The sequence below is a fragment of the Rhinolophus sinicus genome, chromosome 5 (genome assembly GCF_057876585.1).
Source record: "Rhinolophus sinicus isolate RSI-liver-muscle chromosome 5, RSI-T2T, whole genome shotgun sequence".
NCBI classification, from domain to species: Eukaryota; Metazoa; Chordata; class Mammalia; order Chiroptera; family Rhinolophidae; genus Rhinolophus; species Rhinolophus sinicus.
Window position 1 is genome coordinate 104,899,179 of NC_142505.1, and position 20,915 is coordinate 104,920,093.

At 52.2% G+C, this 20,915-nt stretch overlaps 1 protein-coding gene across 1 annotated transcript in view; it reads left to right on the top strand.

Annotated features, from left to right (window-relative positions):
- The window catches only part of FGF18 (fibroblast growth factor 18), a 33,036-nt gene extending 19,642 nt beyond the window's left edge, over positions 1–13,394 (top strand). The window contains exons 4-5 of the mRNA XM_019740164.3: positions 5,783–5,889; positions 12,707–13,394. Of these exons, the coding sequence (XP_019595723.1) occupies positions 5,783–5,889; positions 12,707–12,973 (374 nt within the window). The 3' untranslated portion in view covers positions 12,974–13,394. The remainder of the gene's footprint in view (positions 1–5,782; positions 5,890–12,706) is intronic.
- The last annotated feature ends 7,521 nt before the right edge of the window (positions 13,395–20,915 follow it).

The following is a 20,915-nucleotide window of genomic DNA, read 5'->3' on the forward strand; positions in this document are numbered from 1 at the left end:
GAGAGAGAGAGAGAGAGAGGAGGAATGGTGATGCTGAAACAGCTCCATAAAGGATTCCTTCCTTCTCCCCGACCCCACCCCCTGCCTTACTCTCCACCTGGTCCACCTTAAGAGGGGAGGGAGTACAGAATCCGTATGACCTCCTAACGCCTTTGTGGCAAGGACATTTCCTCGCTGGAGGATGATGCCTGGACAGTGGCCAACAGCACTGTCAGCACTGGAATTGTAACGGCCAGCCAGCTGCTGGCTACCCCACGCGGGGCTCAGGTTGGGGGGGCGCTCTGCCCAGCCTCTCACTGGCTCCAAGCTCCCCCAGTGCATTCACAGGTCTTGGGGGGTTTGCCCCGAGGCTGGGGGGTGGGGATGGGGGTGGGGAGAAGTAACCCATTCTCCAGCTTTGTGTTCTTGGCTCCCTCTTTCCTGGTCCTGTCCCCTGTGTCTCTCTTTGTACGTGTTCCTCTGGTTGGCTGACTGCTTCCTATATCTTTCCTTGCTGTTTCCTACCCTTCAAACCAAAGTCTTCAAAGTGAGGCCTTGGATCACTCCCTGGGAGGCCCCGTCAGGGAATAACACTGAAATTAACCAATTCATCCATCAATCAATGTCACTTCTCTGTTCTTCCATCGCTGGCCTGCCACATGTCTGTCCCACTCTGCCTACCTCTGTCTGAATCTTGGTCTGTCTCAGACTAGCTCTGGAGTTACTCTGCCTGTGTTCAAATCCTGGCCCTGCTGTGTGACTCTGGCAAGTAACTAAACTGCACAGTGCCTCGATTTATTCATCTGTAAAATGGGCATAATAGTGCCTACTTCATAGTGTTGTTGTGAGGAGCTAGTGAGACATTCGACGTTCAGACTCTAAGCACAGTGCCTGGCTGAGGGTAAATGCTCAAATAAGTATTAGCTGTTATTTTTTTTTAAATTATCATTGTTACTCCATGCGTTTAAGAGAAACAGGGAGGTGAAAACAAAAAGATAGCATGTGTTTTTTATAGAAAGGGCTTTCTTGCCAGTTCCTTCTTCTCCTCTCTCTTCTCTTTTCTGCTTTCCTCTCTGGGTGCTAGAGAAGGGTCCTTTGAGCTCCTGGACCCCAGCCACGGGCAGGTGCCGGGCTCCTGCTGTGTGCTGGGCCTGGTGAGACCGTCTCTGTGGGCTTTCCTTTCAGAGGAGCTGGGTTGTGGAGTCCCCCATTTTACACTCACTCCTCCTCGGGTTCATGTAGCCTTTTCTTCCCTCGACCAGATCTGAAGCCGTTTCCGCCTGTCTGGCTGTGGTGTGAGCCTTGGGTGCTCCCATCTCCCAGTATCAGCTCAAAGGTGTCTTTCTCAGAGCGACCCTAGGGACCCCTCCTCTGTCAAGGTGATTTGGAAATGGAGCTGGGAGGGATGCGCCCCGACCTCTGCCTCTGTGGGCTTCTCCACCCATAAACCTCTGCCCCAAGAAAGTAAGGTCACAGCGAAGACCTTCCCTGCCTGCCTTTGGTGTTCACTCACTCGTTCCCCCAGAAAAGGGCTTGGTGTAGGGGATAAGTGAGGGGTAGGGTAGACAGGCTAGGACCAAGACTTCTCGGTTAGCCTGTTTGGGTCTTAACTCCATCACTGTGTGACTTTGGGCCTCCGTTTTCTCACCTGTAAAATGGGGATGATAATGGTTCTAGCCTCGTGGGATTGTGGTAGGATTAAGGGAGATGATGCATATAAGGTAGTTAGAACAATGCCCAGCTCATCATGTGCTCTAAAGAAATGTAAGTTATTGATACTTCCTAGAGGAGAGGAACTGAAATAGGCCTTGGAAGGCACCGAGTCCTGGCCCAGAGAGGAACAGGATTTTTGTTACAAGTCAGAATATGTGACTGAGGCTGGGGTTCGGTGGGTGGGAGCTCAGAGTTCTAGGACTGACCAGGGGAGAGCAGAGTGGCGAAGGGCATTGATTGTGGAATCAGACTGGGTTTGACCTTCTGCCCTGCTTTGACCAGCTGTGTGCCTTTGGGCAAACCCCTTCATCTCCCTGAATCTTGTTTCCTTTAATTCTTAAGTAGTATTACTCACACCTCCCTCACAAGGCCATTTGTGCTGGTAAAATTTACTGACTGGTCATTTACTGTGAGTCAGGTGTGGGCTACTGCTGGGAATCACAGTGGTGAATAAGCTAGGTCAGGCCCTGCCTCATGGAGCTTACCTGCTGGTGAATAGAGACAGGCAATACAATAGGCAGCAAAGAAGCCATTTTGGAGAAGAGCTCTGAGGACCATGGAGCAGGGGATGGATGGGTAGTGCTAGATGGGGGAGGCTGGTACGGCATTGGATTGTGTGGCCAGGAGGGCTTCTCTGAGGAGGTGACATTTGAATGGCATCCTAGGAGATGAGAAGGTACTAGGGGAAGCTCTGGGCGAAGCACTCTGCAGGGAGAGGGACTAGCAAGTGGAAAGGCCCTGAGGCACTAGTGTGCTTGGTGTGTGAGAGGAACAGCAGGGAGACTGGTTGGCTGGAAAGCTGTGGGTGAGGGCGGGAGGAGCCTCTTTTGGGCTCCTATAAAGAATCTGGACTTTGAGTGGGTTAGAGATCCCTAGAAGGCTTTTAGCAGGGAAGCGAGGTAATTAATTCTATATTTTCAAAGGATCTCTCTGGCTGATGTGTAGAGAGGAGACTGGTGAGGGGCAAGAGTGACAGAGGTAGGGGGCTGCTGAATTGTGAAGACTGGAGGGGGACACCAGGTTGGGGTGGAAGTCTGAGGAGGAGTGAAGTGTGATAATGTCATCACCTCCTCCTGCCTGGGCTGGGGAACTGAACTGAGCAGAGGTCAGGTGTCCCGCTCTGAGCTCCGTCTTGGGGGCTTGGGTCATAGGTTATGGGCGTGGCAGCAGCATCATGCTGAAGACCAGGCAGGCTGCAAGGGGAGGCTGGGGTGGGGTCTCTCTGTCTCTGTGTCTCTCTGTCTGTCTCTGTGTCTGTCTGTATGTCTCTCTTTCTCTCTCATTCTGAGAACTGCTGCTACTATTACTCCCCAAAGACTTTACATAATTCTGGCCCAGCTCCCTCATTATGTCATGCACTGAGTGGAGTCTAGGTCACTCCATGGCTTTGCTGCGGTCGGGGGAGAACAGACTTCTGGCTCCCCTGGCACAGCAGCCAGAGCAGACCCTTCCCACGCTGGAGTGGGGGCGGCTAGGCTTGCGGGGGTGGAGGTGCAGTCCAGCCTCAGCCCCAGGCCCTTTGGGTGGCTCAGGCAACGGCCAGGGCTTCCTGTGGTGGGCTGTGGCTGATGAGTCGTGGAGGGTTGTGCTTTGAGACATGTCTTCCCCGAGCTGGGGGTCCTCCCCTGGAGCTCAGGCCCCAGCAGAAAGAGGCCGGCAGACTTGATGTCAGCCCCTCCTGCCATGTTGCTTCTCTGAACCTCATTTTCCGACACTGTAAAATGGGGAAAAAGACACCCAAGGTTGCGGGGTTGTGTGACTTCAGTGGGCTCACGTGGGAGCCAGATCGGGGGCATAGTAAGAGCTGTTCTGAGGACAGAGGCTCGGGCATGTGCTGCGGAGGGGCAGACAGAGCAGTGTCCCCTTGGAGTCACTTGCTATTGCTTGGGCCCCAGCCCTGTGGCCTCACCTCCTTCCCACAACCTTCCATTCCTAACTCTGTCCTAGACTCCGCCCCCAATCTCAGAGAGAATCAGAAAAGGGTCACATATCCCCCCAGCCCTGTCCCTTGCATAGGTAAGGAAACTGAGGCTCCCAGTGGGGTGTGGAGGTCACACAACCCAGGGCGGCAATGTCAGAAATGGAATCAGACCCCATAAGTCCCAGACCAAAGTCTTTTCTGAGGTGTGTGGTGCCTGCAGCTCTGGGGGGTGCTGAGGAGGTTCAGGTCAGAGGGCACCCCTCGGCAAGGTAAGTTCTGCTCCACCTCCACCCTTTTACACACATCTGATTTTTAAAATAATAACAATTAGATTATGGATGATTACCCCCATTTTACAAGTGAGGAAACTGAGGCCCAAGGTCATACGGTTAAGAAGTGGGGCCAGGGATTCAGAGCCAGATCTGTGTACTCCAAAGCTCTTACTTTCCCTCACACGCTGCCTTCTTCAGAAGCTCCTGGTGTTGGAGACCCTCCTGACCCCCACAGTTCTATTCCAGTAGGGCCTGACCTGTGACAGGAGGCAGAGAGCAAGCTCCAGAGCTGCTGGGATGTTTGGCCCTGGGCTCCCAGGGACTGAGCTTCCAGGGAGAGTTATAAGAAGTTTGAATTAAGGGGAGCAGGGAGGATGGAGTTTGTAACCCCCTATTTCAACATTGGTTAATATTCTTGACTCAGTGTTTACTAGGGATGGGGGAAGGTGGAGAGAAGAATGTTCCCTTCCCCTTGTTTCTAGAATTACGAAATTCTTGTTAGATCTTTAAATTTTATGTAAATTCTTCTTTTTTTCCTTGGAAAGGTGGGGTATCATATTTTAATTAGTAGTGGTGTCAAAGGAGGGCTAGATTAATTATTGGAAATCCTGCATTCCAGATGGTTTTAATTTTCACAGCAGGGCACCAGGGTATATATTTTAAAATTTTTTTATTAAAATCATACCTAGTGTATTTTAGGGGCACTGAGGTCCGCTCTTTGTGGCTCCAAGGATACTGTATTTAGGGCTATGATTTTTGTTATGGAGAAGCAAGTCCCTTGTCACTGAAATTAAAATTTTGTGGGTGAGGGAGGGGCAGGTGCTGGGAAGGAAGCAAAGGGTCAGGGATGGGAGGGTGAGAATGGGGGAGGGAACTCATAGGCAAAGAAGGCAGGGGAGGGAGGAGGGGTTGGCCAGGCGTGGGGATTCAAGACCAGAGAGGAGAGCCAGCTCAGAGTGCACATGGCCGACCAAAGTCACACAGTACCCTACTGGGGAGAAAATGTGGACTGGCAGAGGGACAGGGAGGGGTCTGGACACAGCATGCCTAGTCAAGGGACAGTCACCTTTGCTCATTTGATGTCAGGGCTTTAGAAGATCAGCTGTGGACACCCCCATCCTGAGGGACGATGGATGGTTTAGTGTGAGGTTTCCTGTCCAGGACCAGGGGGTATTGGGTCCTGATGGGACTTCTGGGCTCTTGGGAGTTAGTGGCCTTTCAGCCTTGGTGACCTTGATTGAGGAAAGTGAAATATCCTGATGATGGCCTCCCTTCCCCAGGGGCCTGAACCTCTCCTCCCAGGGCCTTCCACACTTCCCGTGGCAAAGGTCCACACCTTTGGGGGTTGGGGGCACAAGCAGGGGCTGCAGACGTTTGCCCTGGAGGAAGGGCCTCTGACCCTAGATGTCCCCCAAGGCAGGCTGTGTGTGTGCACGTGTACACGTGTGTGCTTGCGTGCATGAGCATGTATGTGTCCATGTGACCTCACCTGCATATGTCTCTGTCCCTTATTCCAGAGACTGTTAGTTCTCTGAGGTTATCTGCATGGCTGTCTGTCCTGCTTTGGGGAATGGAGTAGGTGCTGGGGAAGGTGGGTGATGAGAGGAGGAGAGGACACACTGGTATTTAGCCACAAGGGGCAGAACGCTCCCTGGAGCCATCTGGGTCCCAAGTGGAGTCAAGAGAGGCTGGGGGTGGGGAACAGGTGGCAACAGCTTTCCTCTCCCTGCCTGGGGGGCAGAGTACTCTAATGGGACCTGCAGAGGCCTCCCCCATGCCTGATTGTGGGGCGGTGGGCGTCCAGGGACAGTGACAGGGATCATGTCGCCAAGTCTTTAGATCAAGCCATTGCCCTGGTAAAAAAAAGAATGTCTTGTTCTCTTTCTGCCTTTCGAAGCCCAGCTCCTAGTGGAGACAGACACCTTCGGTAGTCAAGTCCGGATCAAGGGGAAGGAGACGGAATTCTACCTGTGTATGAACCGCAAAGGCAAGCTCGTGGGGAAGGTGAGTGATGTTCTGGAATTCCGGGGACTGGGGCGGGTCCCTTCTGGCAGCGCTGGGGAGCTGGCACAGGGTGCCCAGGGCCTTGTCAGCGCCACATGGAAAACAGGCCCAGTGAGTGCGCGTGTGTGTGTGAATCCCACTGTGGTCTCTTCCTTTTGCCTCCTTCTTCTCTGCCCCTTTCCCCGCTCCCTGCAGCCTGCCAGGCTGAGGTATCCAAGACAGTGGCGTTGGGGATTATGCAGGGCCCTGATCTCTCCCGGTGGATGTGAAGCTCGGGCTGGCCCAGTAGTGGGAGACCCCTCTGGGGCCTTTGGGGCTCCTGGCCTGCGTGTGCCTTGTGTCTGGGAACAGGGAAGCAGCAGGCCGAGGGCTGGGCTGCAGCACTGTTTTAACAATCGCCAGGCGTTTTCAGTGTGAGCGGCGGTGCCTCCAGAACCTGGCGGGCTCGTCAGCGCTTGGCCTCACGGTTCTAGCGTTTCAGGAAGATTTTATTACTTTGGAATGGGCAAGAGAACTGCATGTAACAAATTAGGGCAGGGGTGGGGGGCGGTGGGTGGGACCCACGTGCCAGGGGCTCTGAGCCCCCACTGATGCTGCTTCTCAGTGTCCCCCCTTTTTCCTGGGTGTGCCTGTTGGTGAAATTCACGCACTCGCTTCCTCTGGGTGTTCCAGTGAGGGGGGTTTCTGGCAGTAGCTCTATGTTGGATCATGCCTGTGTCCCCTGCTCTCTGCAGGGCCCCTGCTCACCCCCATATCCAACTTGGATAGTGGGGGGCTCTACTGGACAGGTGGAGAGCTGTGGGGTGAAGAGTAGACCCCGATTCCAAGGAGGTTGTCATTCGGCTGGGGGGCAAGGCCTTGGCTGATCATTTACCTTATTTATACCTTGTTGGGGGTGGGGAATGACCCCAGTTTCGTTTAAGCCGTGTTTTTGATTTCCTGATCCCCCCACTCTTATCCTTCTTCCCCTGAGCCATACCCCAGTGGCTGGGGAGAGTGTGACAGGCCAGGAACCTGAGCCAGAGTATTGTTGCTTGTTAATAAAAGGGACCACTCACCTCCGTTAATTGAGCACCTACTTTCTGCTAGCCACTGAGCAAAAATGCCCCCAAATAATCCCAGGAGGTGGGTACCACTACCATCCCCATTTCACAGATGTGGACGCTGAGGTGTGGCCACACCGGGGCACTTGTCCCAGGTCCCACACTAGAGCTGGGCTGGAGGCAAAGCCCAGTTTGGAAGGCAAAGATTCCAGTCATGCTGCCCACACCAACTACAGCTTCTCAAAGAGCAAAATAATAGTAATCACATAGTGGGATGACGAGTGGTTTTAATTAGTGATTCACTTTCCGCAGCTGGCGAGGGGTCTGGGGCAGGGGCGGCGGGCAGGCGGCCGGGCGCGGGTCCCCTGGCCTGGCCGTGCGTTTCCTGTGGCGGCGCGGCCCCGCGTCAGGCACTTTGTTCTCCTGCCGGGCTGGGCTGCCTCCCAGGCCCAACCTGCTTGCAGTTGTAAGCTCGGCCTCCCCCCACCTCTTTAAAGGAGGGGCACGCGGCAGCCCGCTGTGCCCAGTGCTTGCGTGCCCCTCCTTCTCGTCTGTGCGGTTCCCGGCATCTTGACCCCAGGAGGGCCGTCCTGGGGTTAAAAGAGCAGCCCCGTCCCCTCGGGCCGCTCCCCGCCGCCGGCAGCCCTGAGCCCGCCGACTGGCCTGGCCGCTGAGTCACTGCTTCCACAGGAGCCGGCTCCGATTTCTGCCCCCTCGCCCTCTCTCCCGTCATTAATATTGGGGACGGTTCAGCTGGCGGCAGGGAGAGGTGAGGCACAGCCCAGGGAGGCCCGCCCCCTTGGTGCAGCTCCCCCAACCCCCCTTCCAGGCTTCTGTCTTCTGGGCTAGCCTGGGGGCCTCCAAGGGCACCCCCAAATCCACCTGTCCCGACTTGCCCAGGGCAAGTCCCCTTGTTGGCCTCTTCCCAGCCCAGCGCCCCTCACTTTCTCTGGCTCCTACAGCTGGAAGCCTTAGGTCCTTGGGTTTCTGTTCTTGAGAGACTCCCTGGCCAGTAGGCCCTAGGCCCTGGGCTGCCCTCCTTCCCTAGGTGCTGCCTCTGTTCTGGCCTCACACCTTCAGGAACTGTTGCCCCAGCTGCTCAGGGCATGAGTGAGTTCCCAGCCTGAGGCTCCACTCCAGGCCTGGCCCCACTGCCCACCCTCACTTTTCTAAATGGCAAAAGTGATCAGGTCTCCCTTGCCCTCCACCCCCAGCCCAGCTGAGAACCAGTCCCTGGGTCCTTAGCACCTACCTGGGGAAAGGCCACACTTCTTGAGGGAGGCTCCCTGGCCTCATGACCCTGCCCTCACTTTCCTTATGCCACAGACACATGGCACTGCCAACCTCCGCTCCCTGGAGGCTTTGTATCTGCTGTACCCTCTGCCAGGACTGCCCTTCCTTCGTCCATTGGCCCTGAGTCCTGGCTCATCCTTCAGCAGCCTCCCTGAGCCCTCAGTGGGTATCCCCACCTGGAAGGCCCGGGCCCTTCACACAGCCCTCTGTTGCTGGTCTGCTCACATAGGTCATCACTGGCTGTTTTTGGGCTTACATCAGTGGGAGCTCATTGAGGGCTGATTCTGGATCCTTCTATCTGTGCTCTGTGTACTGCCCAAAGGGCTGCAAGGGCACTAAAGAAATAGAACTATGGTGTCTGCTTTCTGAGGATTGACCTTAACCTACAACCAGAATTATACACATCAGTGCCCGGACCTCGCTGTGCCTCAGTGTCCTCACCTGTAAAATGGGAATGATCATGTTGGCACGTAGAGGCACTTAAATGTTAGTTCCCTTCCCCTTTGAAGCCAGGTCATTATGTCACTCCTTCAACAGAGCCTTTTCAGGAGCTCCAGGCCCTTGGCTAGAGCTACCCCACCCCCGTCCCTGCCGCATTGGACCAACCATGCGCCAAAGCTGTGCTCTGTGCCCCTGCCTGCTCAGGCAGCCTCCCCTCGGGGAGCAGCTCCTGCGAAAGTAGGTGCTCAAATAATGGAGGCGAGTGGTCCCCTTATTATTAACAAGCAACAATACTCTGGCTCAGGTCCCTGGCCTGTCACACTCTCCCCAGCCACTGGGGTATGGCTCAGGGGAAGAGGGATAAGAGTGGGGGGAGCAGGAAATCAAAAACACGGCTTAAACGAAACTGGGGTCATTCCCCACCCCCAACAAGGTATAAATAAGATAAATGATCAGCCAGGGCCTTGCCCCCCAGCCGAACGCCAACCTCCTTGGAATCGGGGTCTACTCTTCACCCCACCCCCCCTCCACCTCTCCAGCAGAGTCCCCCACACACCCATCTGGCCCAGGAGGCAATGCTCCCTTTCATTCCATAAATAGTTGTTGAGCGTGGAGCACTCTGTCCTATGCACTTTTTCCCCATCTCTGGAGACTCAACTCAGATGGGTTTTTCCCTCACCTGCTCCCTCTTGTGTGCTCACTGGTGAGTCCCCTGGGGCAGCAGAGGGCCCCCGACCCTTTCAGAGCAGGGGGGTTTCCTTGCCCCCCACCACATCTTTGTGAAGACTGCTTTGGTGGTAAGCAACTGAAACCCAACTCAAAATGCCTTAAGCCAAAAAGGAATGCTTTTGCCTATGTAACTAAAAATGTCCAGGGGTTATTCTCGTTTCACACAAGACTGGATCCAGGGGCCAAGTGATGTCATCAGGATTCAGTCTTCACATCAAGTAGAAGCAACAGGACTCTAGTTTGGAAAGAAGGAAGATGATCACATTTTAAATCACTGAGTGCTTGGGATGGAGAGTCACTTACTCTCTAAATACTGATCATCGGCCTTGCCTCAGCCTTGAGTGTGCATTGCTCAGGGTTAGCCCCAGCCGCAGGTATTTTTAAATCTCTGCAGGTGCTAGCAGGGTCACAGAGGCCGTCGGGAGCAGAGGTGAGGGTCAGGCTCAGGTGTGGCCTGCGCTGGCATCTTTTCCTCTGTGTCTGAGTTCCTCCTAGGGAACTCATGACCACCATAGGCCCCACAACTCCTCCCAAGGGCTCCTGAGCTCTGAGGTGTTGGGAGTTTCATCCCGAGGCCCAGCTCCCCAATCCTCTAGTAAAGCCAGCTGTGGATGAGCATGTGTGCCCTTGCATATCCAAGACCTTGCTTCATGCTGATGTGGCTGTGTGGGCCTGGGGAGGGGAGGTGTTTTCATGGGCAGTGCCCGCTCTGCTGTACCCTTTCTCCTTGTGGGTGTGTCTGGAACTGGACAGAGGAGAAGCGAGCTTCGGTGGCAAATTCAAATTCGGTGGCAGGTTCAAATCCTGGCTCTGCTACTTACGAGCTCCATGACCTTGGCCAAACCCTTTGCCTCTTTGAACTCTGTTTTCTTCTACCAGGTAGAGTCTACCTTGGTGAGTGAAGAGGATTAAATGAAATAATGGATGTGGAAATGTCTGGCCTGTGGTTGGCTATTAATAAATGCTGAATGAATGAGACCATGTGGGCCAGGCAGAGCGCTCCAGCCTTCTGCTCGCTCTGTCACCTTCTCAGGACATCCCCAGGAGGGGCCTCTCCTAGTTCATGACTGTCTCTGGGACATTAGTAAGGGACCCAGGAGGCAGAGTCTATTTTCTTTTAGAGGAAAACCCTTTCCTGTGTCACCCCCACCATTTCTATCCCAGCAGAACTCGCATCCATTGAACCACAAATGCTCTGGGCACCGCTGTCTTGGGTAAAGATCTGTGCTGAGCCCTGAGAGCAACTGAGGAGCAGCCCTGACCTCCTGCCGCTCTTGGGCTGATGAGGAGGCAGGCACATATGGAATTGCTCTGTTGGGGGATGAGAGGAGGAATGGGTGCCAAGGGAGTCCAGATGATGGAGTATGTGAGCCCAATAAAGCTTGATTCTTGAATGGAATCTTGAAGGAAGAGGAGGAAATACCCAGGGAGACAGATGGCAGTCAGGGAGGGCTTCCTAGAAGGGGCAGTTACTGAACTGAGCCTTGAAGGATGAAAGCAGTTTTCCAGGCAGGTATTCTGGGTGGGGAAGCAGCATGGTGTAGCCTTTGTTCCATTTGCTCTAACTGTTCTATCAAGACCGGCCAAGGGACCTGGAGGCAGGTTGGATAGGCAGTTTCCAGAATTATCCATGGGGAACCCAGAGTCCAGAGACCACTCCCTTCCACCCCCATTACACATATGCTCTGCCTTCCCTTTCTGCTTACCTTGCCCATGTCTCCCAGACCGTCCTCCCATCCCCACCTCTGCTTGTTCTGCAGCCTCCTCGAAAGATCTCATCCTCCAGAGAATGTTTTCTTACCCTGCCTGTCCCTTTCTGCAAAGTTCAGCACTTTGTCTGCAGAGCCCAAGCTTGCCCTCCGCTCAAAGGTGAACGTTCCTGGAAGCTCCAGCCCGTTTTCCACTTCAAACAAAAGGCTGGAACTCGCACCTCAGTCTCCAGGCACAGCCAGACTGCTGGGCTTCCAACTTGGCTGGGCATCTGCCCGGAACGAGGAGTGGGCCCGGCCTAAATTTGGAGATGTTAGTTGGAAACTCGAGTGCTCCTAATTCAGGCCTTCCAACTTTGTGTGTTTCTCACTCTTCCACATCAAGCAATTCAGCCTTCTCAGGGAGGAGATTCAAAGCCTGCCTCCCAACCACCTTTTGTTGAGATCAGATCCAAGGAAAGAAGCCAGACCGTCCGAACCACCTGGTCTTCAGAAATACTTCAGCAAGTTACTACTGTGTGCCAGGCTCACTTACAAACTTCATTCCTCATTACATTTCTGTGATGCAGGGGTCCTAGTCCCTGTTTGGTAAGGCAAGGAATCCGAGGTTTAGAGAGTGGAATTAGCTCACCTGAGGTCACACCAGGGAGCATTCTAGTTGATTCAGCTTCTGAGTCTGAATCTCGTGCTCCTTGGCTGGCATTGTTTTCCAAGGAGTTCATGAATCTGCTCAGGAGACTTGACTCTCAGAAGCAAGGGCACCAGCTTTGGAGTTTGGCCATGCTTTAACTCTTATTTTGGGGAGGCTCTCACCCCTCTTCACACCAAACATTAAATGCACCTTAAGTGTGATCTATATTTAACTATATAACAGTGGAGTTGAGCAGCTGACTTCATGTTAAATTTGTGTACATCGTTTGGACTTCCTTTCTTTTGTGATAGAACATAATCTCAACTGGATTACAGGAAATGAGCTATTATTGGCGCATGTGACAGTGAGGTAACTGGAGCTTCAGATGCAGCTCAGCCCAGAAGCTAAAGGATGTGGCGAGGATTTGGATTCTGTTATCCTCTTACTCTTGGCTTTGCTTTCTCCCTGCTGGCTTTGTTGTCAGACAGTATTTCCCCTCATGGTGGTAACATGGCTGCATTCACTTCAGCCATACGTATTCCCCAAGTTTAAATTGGCCTATGTTTTTATGCATCGCTTACACAAAGGTCTCGAAGAGCACCGATTGGATGGCTCAGGCCACATGTCCAGCCCTGAACCAATCGCAGGAAATGATGTTATGATTAGCTAGGTCTGGGTCACTTGTTCTAGTAGAGTTGAGGTGGAAGCCGCTGGTTACAGGGTGGAGAGTGGGGAAGGGATGAGTTTCTGAATGATATGGGAGTCTGTTACCTAACTGGTCGGTAAGGAAGGATATAGGGGCCAATAGGACAAGTCCACTCCACAGATCCAGGAAGTGAAATTGCTGAGGCCAAAGTTTGGGTCAGGCCCTCTCTACTCTGTTGCCCCAAACCTTGGCCACCTGCCCATGTATCTGTGCCCCTGGTACCCGCCCTTCCCCTTCTTACTCCTTCCGCTCTCTTCCCCTACAGCCTGATGGCACCAGTAAGGAGTGTGTGTTCATCGAGAAGGTCCTGGAGAACAACTACACAGCCCTGATGTCAGCCAAGTACTCCGGCTGGTACGTGGGCTTCACCAAGAAGGGACGGCCGAGGAAGGGCCCCAAGACCCGGGAGAACCAGCAGGACGTGCACTTCATGAAGCGCTACCCCAAGGGGCAGGCAGAGCTGCAGAAGCCCTTCAAGTACACCACAGTGACCAAGAGGTCTCGGCGGATCCGCCCCACGCACCCCGGCTAGGCCTCCCCACCGTGCCCCCCAGGTGGCTCTGGCCCACACTCACACTCACAGAGAACTGCATCAGAGGAATATTTTTACATGAAAAATAAGGAAGAAGCTCTATTTTTGTACATTGTGTTTAAAAGAAGACAAAAACTGAACCAAAACTCTTGGGGGAAGGGGAACGATAAGGATTTTATTGTTGACTTGAAACCCCCTATGACAAAAGCCTCACGCAAAGGGACTGTTGTCAACGCACAGGTGCTTGTCTCTCTCTTGGAACAGACAACTCTAAACTTGTCCCCAGAGGAGGACTTGAATGAGGAAAACGACACTCTAAGAAACCAAAGTCCTTTTTCCCAAAGGTTCTGAAAGCAAAAGAAAAAAACACACAAAAAAATGCAAAAAAAACAAAACAAAACAAAAACAAAAACAAAGAAAAAGTAGTACCCACCCCACCCCCCACCCCCAACAAACTCCCCCTCTTTCCCAAGCCCCTGTCCCTGCCCCAAACTCCAACAAAAATCGCTCTCTGGTTTGCAGTCATTTATTTATTGTCTGCTGCAAGCTGTCCTGAGACACCGCGCAGGGAAGGCGTGCCCCTTGGAATTCTCGGCGCCTCGACCTCCGACGACAGACGGCCTCGTCCAATCATGGTGACCCTGCATTGCTCGCAGTTCTGGAGGATGCTGCTATCGACCTTCCGTGACTCACGTGACCTAGCACACCAATGATAAGGGAATATTTTAAAACCAGCTATATTATATATATTATATATATATAAGCTATTTATTTCACCTCTCTGTATATTGCAGTTTCATGATCCAAGTATTACTGCCTCAACCATTAAAAACAATCGACAAATTATTTAAAAAACCATGAGGCATTGAGTGGTGGCCAGGGGCAGGGTGCCCCCTTTGTGTTTTGTTCTTTTTGGTCTGTGGTCTTTGCACTGAGAGCTGGTGCCTTGCTCATTCGTTAGTTGGTTCATTCATTCATCATTCATTCATTCATTCATTCATTCATTCATTCATTCACTGATTCATTGAACATCTACTATGCTCCAGGCACTGAGAATGTAGCCTTAAACAAAGAAGATGGAACTCCTTGCCTTCAGAGAGATTACATTCTAGTGAGTCATTGATTCGATGATTGATGCACTGATAGGGTCACATACATGTACTCTCACATACATTTACTTGGCATCTCTTATGTGCCAAGGCTCTATTCAAGGCACTGGGAGTTTATGAAGGAACACAAGCAAACATCACCCAAGCTGCAGGGCACTTCTCTTACAGCAACTCATTGTTCCATTCATTGATTTATTCATGGATGCACTTATTCAACAAATATTTACTAAGCACTTACTAAGTGCCTACTCTTTTAGGTACTGGGAATTCATCAAAGAACAAAACAGACCAAAAAAATCATGCGTCATGGAGCTTGCAGTCTAGGGATATCTGACATTTGCCAGACACAGGTTGATCAAGGCAGTGGTGGTCCCCGTTTTCCTCCATCTCCTGGTGGAGAAGTCACAGGGCCCAGGTCAGGTGTGGACCTGGTGTTTCTCTTCTTTCATGGGTACATGTATGTGACTGTATAACTGAATCAATCATCGAATCAGTGACTCATTAGAATGTAATCTCTCAATCTCCTTTGTTTAAGGCTGGAGCATGAGGAGTCTGTCTTGTCTCTGTGACTTCCAGGGTCCTTTCTTCTAGGACAGGGGGGTCCAAACTACGGCCCGCGAGCCATTGTTAATTGGCCCGCAGCAAATTCCAAAAATATATTTAGTTTACTTAAATAAACCAGGTGAGGCAATACGTACTTCATCTCGAGTGAGTGGCCAGGCTGTTTGTGTATTTTACCACATATGGCCCTTGGTGAAAAACGTTGAAAAAGGTTTGGACACCCCTGTTCTAGGACTTCTTTCCCAGGGCTGCCTCAGGATGTTGGGGAGAAGCTAGTTAGCAGATTGGGCAGGAAAATGACTGAAGTGAATGGAGCCTCTTCTGGGGTCCCGCTGCTGTCACCTGTCTCCCTTGAGAACTCCCCCTGCCAAGACTGGCCAGGAGAGGTCCCCCATGAGACCCTCTGGAGAGAGGAGGGGACGGGCAGGTGGAAGGGGGCAGGAGTACCTTCTCTCCAGAGGGCTCCTGGCTGGGGAGAGGGCTCAGCTGCTTCTGAGCTCTGTGCTCCCTCTGCGACCCGCCTCAGAGCTTGGTCCAAGCACAACTGTTGGTTCTGTCCTTACTCTGCATTGTGAGGATTTCTCTGTTCATCTGGGGCCTTGTCCCATGTGTCTATCCCAGCACATCTCCTGGCTTCAGTGCATAATCTCATTGTGACCTCAGGACAACCTGTGAGGAAGGTACTACCGTTACCCCAATTTTATAGATGAGACTGAAGCTCATAAATAGTAAATTGCTTCCCCAAGATCACAGAATAAGAAAATGGTGCAGCCGTATCCAAATCCTAGGCTCTCCAGGATTGCAGGAGCTGCCACTCGGTCAGTGCCTACTGTGTGCCAGCCCCCTTGCTAGGTGCTTTACATGCACTGCCTGGCCATCCACCATACATCACTGTGTGGGACACCGGGACTCCTAACTTCCACATGTGGCAGAGGGACAGGCTTAGAGGTCATGAGGTGCCCAAGGCCTCAGCGAGCAGGTGACTGAGCCTGAGACCCTTGGTGATCATAACTGCAGTTGTGGTGGTTGTTTATTGAGCACCTCTTATGTGTTAGTTCCTTTCACATTCTGGTATTTAATTTAAACAATAACCCTGTGAGATGGGTGTGCACTGTATTTTGCACTGGAAGTTTCAGATAAGTGAAATGACCTTCCCAAAGCAAGTTAGAATGTCGTGAATCCAGAATCCAATCAATCATTCATTTATTCGTGTAAGAAATGTGTGTCGAGTTTACTCTGTGCCCTGGAATAGCTTCCAGGGGCTGAAGATACAGCAGCGGCCTGAGCAGAGCCCCTGCCCTCATGGTCGTACATTCCCTTGTGGAAGGGCAATAATAAACCAAATAGACACAAAACATAGTGTCAGACAGTGGTAATTCATAAGGAAAAATAAAATAGGGTGAGGGGATAGAGCATGATGGGGCTCCTATTTTAGGAGGCCTCCGGAGGGGGGACCCATGCAAACACTGAGGGGAAGAGCATTCCAGGAAGAGGGAACAGAGAGTGCTAAGGTCTGGAGGCCTGTCATACAATAAGGGGGGGCCAGTGAGGCTATTGGAGAGTGAAGCGGGGGGAGGGGGAGCAGTTTTGAAGGGGCCAGACCATGACTGGGGCTTTTATTCAGAGTGAAAAGGGGAGCCACACGATGTTGCTTACACTTGGGGGCACTGCTTTGGCTACTGTGTGGAGAGAACGGGCAGAGCCTGGTGTGATGCCATAACCTGTGCTCTCACCACCCCCTGCTGCCTCCTGCTGCTGGCTCTGCCCACCCTCCCCAGCGTGTCCTCCATCCCCAGCCCAGAGGCTGCCAGCAGCTCTCATACCCAACACCTTGCTTTGCTCCACCCAGAGGCCATGGAGCCAGTGGCGATTTCCTTTTCCTGCCCCTCTAGAGATTCCCCGACTTCGGAAGATGTGGGCCCAGCTTCTGTTTACTTTAGACAGAGTGTTCTGGACGTTTCCCAAGCTATGAGAAACATGTTCCTGATAAGCACGGTGAATGGGCGGGAAGATTTCCCAGCCGCGGAGGATGTCTCCTTAGGATACTCGCTTGAGGGAGGAGCCGCGTGAGAGTGAGGAGGGAACCCTAGTAATAACAGCCACCACTCGGAGCACCTACAGTGTACCAAGCATGGTCTTTTTTGGAGCCCCCCCATCCAGCCCTTCGGGTGGCCACTTTTGGTCACACTTTAGTAGGCTCAGAGCAATGGAATCCTTTTCCAGAGGTTACACAGCTAGTAATTAGAGGAGCTGAGATTTGAACCCAGGTCCACCTGTCCCTAGAGCTGTGGCTTGACTCGAGCTGGGATTCTTGGAGCTCTTAGCATAAAATCCAGGGTTTTAGTCTTTTCCTCCCACCCCCGATCCAGTTGTGATGGCCATCATCTCTCAACCCACCAGAGAGAGGCAGGTGTGCCCCGTTTCCAGGTGCCTAATGACAGCCCTTCCCTAAACGTCTGGACCCTCCGCAGGATGTCAGTGTCACAGAGGGTATGGGGATCTGGGACCCAAGGCACCTGAGTTTATTTTCAGCTTGGCCACTTTGACCTTAGGCACGTCATGTATTTTCCATGAGTGGTATTTTTCATCACTCCAATTGTTCTTACCTTGCGGGGCCAATGTGGTGTTCAAAAGAAACAGCAGAGAAAATAACGGGATGATTCCTGCCCAGGAAGAGCTGGGGAGGGGGACCCATGTAGGTGTTTCAACCCTGTCAGTCTTCTCTCTCCATCTTCCTTTTACCCTCATTACTTTAGAGAGGCAGCAACCAAGACCCAGATAGGGGAAGTGACTTGCTCCAGGACACCTCACAGGTTAATGACAGAGCCTGGAAGATGACCAATGACCAGTGATGGTTGTGGCAATAAACATGGTGGGATATGGCAAAAGGAGGTGAGTCAGGACTCTTCCAGGGAGTTCAAGGTCAGGGAACACTTTAAGTGGCCAGCCTCCCCCTGTTAGCATCCTTCCCAAATTTGCTTCTCTGACCCAAAGAAGCAGAGGGCAGGGAGGAGGTAGCTGAGGTCTCTGGGTCCCAGATCCTCACCCTCTGTCCCTGGACACACCCTCACCCCTACAGTGGAGCCATGTGACCCAGTGTCAGAAATGAGTATAGATGGACTCTTGCCCTAGCGTTTCAAGGGGCCATCCGGCAAGAATCATGGGATGGGTCCCCATGTCAGGGAGAGACATGGGTTTGGGTGGGTGAGGAGGACGTGACACGGAGGAGAGGCTGTGTCTGGGGTATTCTTGACTACCAGGTAAGCTGTGGGGAGAGGGGGATATAAAGCCCAGGCTGCATGCAGGAGGTGAGGGAGGTGCCCTCCTGGCTGCCTGCCCAGCTGGAGCCTAACAAGGCGGGCCTGTGATGCCCCAGGCTTGAAAGCCCCATAAACTGGCAGAACCCTCCCTCTGCAGCCAGCCGCAGGATTGGGGCTCCCAAAGAAACAATAGTGAATTAGGTGTTAAAGATGTGAAGGCTGCTCCCCAACCATGCAATTAGGTAGCGGGTCTGTTACAAACATTAGGCGGGGAGTTGGGGACCAGATGGCGGCAAGGCTCACCCTTGCCGTCTTGTCCGGAACCGCCTGGCTTCCTGGCTGAGGTTTCCAGCTCTGGCAAAGAGGGAAGGCCACAGGTAGGCCCGGTGTGTGGCCCCCTGCAGAGCAGGCCAGTAATTAATCAGGCATTCCTCCCCCTCCTGGGGTAGCTTCAGGACCTAATTAGCACTTGCTAGAATTTCTGCTCAGCTCTTCTGCTTGTGGAGGGAGCAACTCTTTCAATGTCCCAGCTCCCAGGCTGACCACACTGCAGCTGGAGCCCTCTTTCACCCTCTGGGGCGGGTCAAAGGTGCTGGCTGATTTTAAAAGATTGTCATAGACTTCAGTGCCACTTGCCCACCCCACGTGGGGCTAATTGTCATCTGTAGCATGCCAGCTTTGTGTGGGCATTTCACCCAGTTCTCTTACGTAATTCTCACCAGTCCTCCAAGATACTTCTATCTGCTTCCTTCCAATGAGGAAAATGAGGTTCAGAGAAGGGGAGTCACTTGCTGAAGGTCATCTGTCTGACGCCCCCAATCCTACACATGACTGACACCACAGAGCAGCCCCAGGGAGTTGTTGTTACCGTTTGACCCAAGGGCAGAGGGTCAGAGAGCTGAAGTGGCCCGAAATCATAGTCATTGACTAGTGAAGCCAGGATTTGAAACAAGGTCTGTTGGGTTCTAGAATCCTACCTCTCCGCTCCTCCCTACCCTCCACTTCTGTCCCTGTGTCATTCAGGATTCGTTTGGCGACAAGTGACAGAAACACATGAAAACTGACTTGAGCCAATAAAGAAATTTATTAGAATGACAGTATTCAAGATTTGGAAAGAGCATCCTGGGAAATGCCGGTTTGGGCTAGCATGGTGCGTGGGACATAGTAAGTGATCATCGAATGATTTTGAGGACAAAAACCAACTCCCCCAAGTTGCTTTCCGCAGCCGCCTGTGCATTCTGACACTTGCTTTCTGGACCTCCAGATGGTCTGGAGTGGGGCCTGAGTGAGTGAGGAGGGTTCAGGTTGGCCAGGGGAGGGCTGCATGCAGTGGCTTTGTTGGGCAGAGGGACCTGCCAGCCAAGAGAGCGCTAGTCCATTAGAAAGAAGCCAGGGTAAGCCTGCAGAAGAGAGGAGCAATTAGCTAATTCAGGAGTCAAGGCCTTGCTTTTGTTTTCACTGTTCATTTTAACCCTGCAATAACCTTTGACCTAAACCTTGGGGCAATTAGTGCCTGCTGGTGAAGTGGTGGTGGGTTTGAACTTCTGCCTTCCTCCCCAGGCTGAGTCAATATCTTTGTATTCTGTTACAGGTAATTGAGGTAAAAGGGTTTATTGAAGCTAACAAATGATTACTTCCCACAAGAGAGGCTCCATCCCAGAGAGCGAATGGGCTCCCCCAGGCATCTTATGTTTTGTCAGCAACCAAAGCCTGTCTTTTATTGACTGCTTTGTCCTCTTCTCTCCTTCCTTCTTGCTTCGCTCTCCTCTTACCTCTGCCCTTTGCCCTCACAATTCAATTCAGTAAATTCAATGTAACTGGCATTCACTGACAGGCACCCCTTGGGCGGGCCAGGTCCTTAGGTCCCAGTATGGTTCTGGCCCACCCCAGAAGGATCTCACAGCCTATTGACAAAGACAGATGCATAAACAGATAAATTATAAATTTGACTGCGGTGTGATAAGGGCAAAGTAATTCAACAAGTTTAGACAATGGAGATGGCTGGTATGGAGTGGTCTTTGTGCAGAAGAGCCTAGAAAGGGAGGCAAGACTAGAGATATTTGAATCATCAGACATGAGGCTTCCATAGACTGAAGAGCGGTTTTATCCACGTGGCCTGAAGGCTCGTTGTGTAAAAGAACTGTGGCAGACTTCTGACTACTGAACACAGGTTTGGGGTCCTCTGCTCTCCTATGGGGGGTCATGTACTTCAGAGAAGCTTTGTGTCATCCTCATCCTTGGGGGTGAGTCTTGATTCATCAAAGCCAATCCTGCTCATTGCATTTCCCTTGCCAGTGATTGCCTTAAGAACAGGCAGGTGGCTGCATTCTGGCCAGTGAATTAGGAGACGTCTGCGGGGCATGTTTCTAGGGAAGTTTCTTAACTCTTAAAAACAGACAAAAGGAAGTCATGATCCCTTTCCTGAGTCTGGAATTTGGTAAGGATGTGATGGCTGGAGCTGTTGTAGCCCTTTTGTAAGCACGAGGAGAATGAGCTTCTGCACTAGCTGGCAGAGCAAAGAGATGGAAGGAACCTGGGTCTTTGATGCCTCCCTTGCTAAATTAAGCCATATGGGGCCTTCCTGCCGTGAGCCTTCTCATTGCCTGAAATAACAATGTTTTCTTGCAACAACATTGTCTCTTTCAGTTGTGTTTTCTATTATGTGTTGCTGAAAACTTCCCAACTGGTACAGAAGAGGGGGCAGAACTTGAATGAGTCATGAAGAGAAGGGATACAGCCCAGACAAAGGAGCTGAGAAAACAGGAAATGTGCATGAGGTAGGGGGGACAGTATGTGTGTGGAAGGTGTAATTCTGACAGGTGAGTTCAGTCAGGGTTCAGCCCGCTTAGGCAGCACCCACCTTTCCCGTCACGGTCCCTCCATTGCGCTTGCGGGGCTCCCCTTCTTCAATCAGTCTCCTCTCCAAATGTACCTGGTGGGGAGTGGGGGAATCAGGTAGCAACAATCTTAATCTAAATATCAAACGTTTATCAGGTATTCATTCTGTGCCAA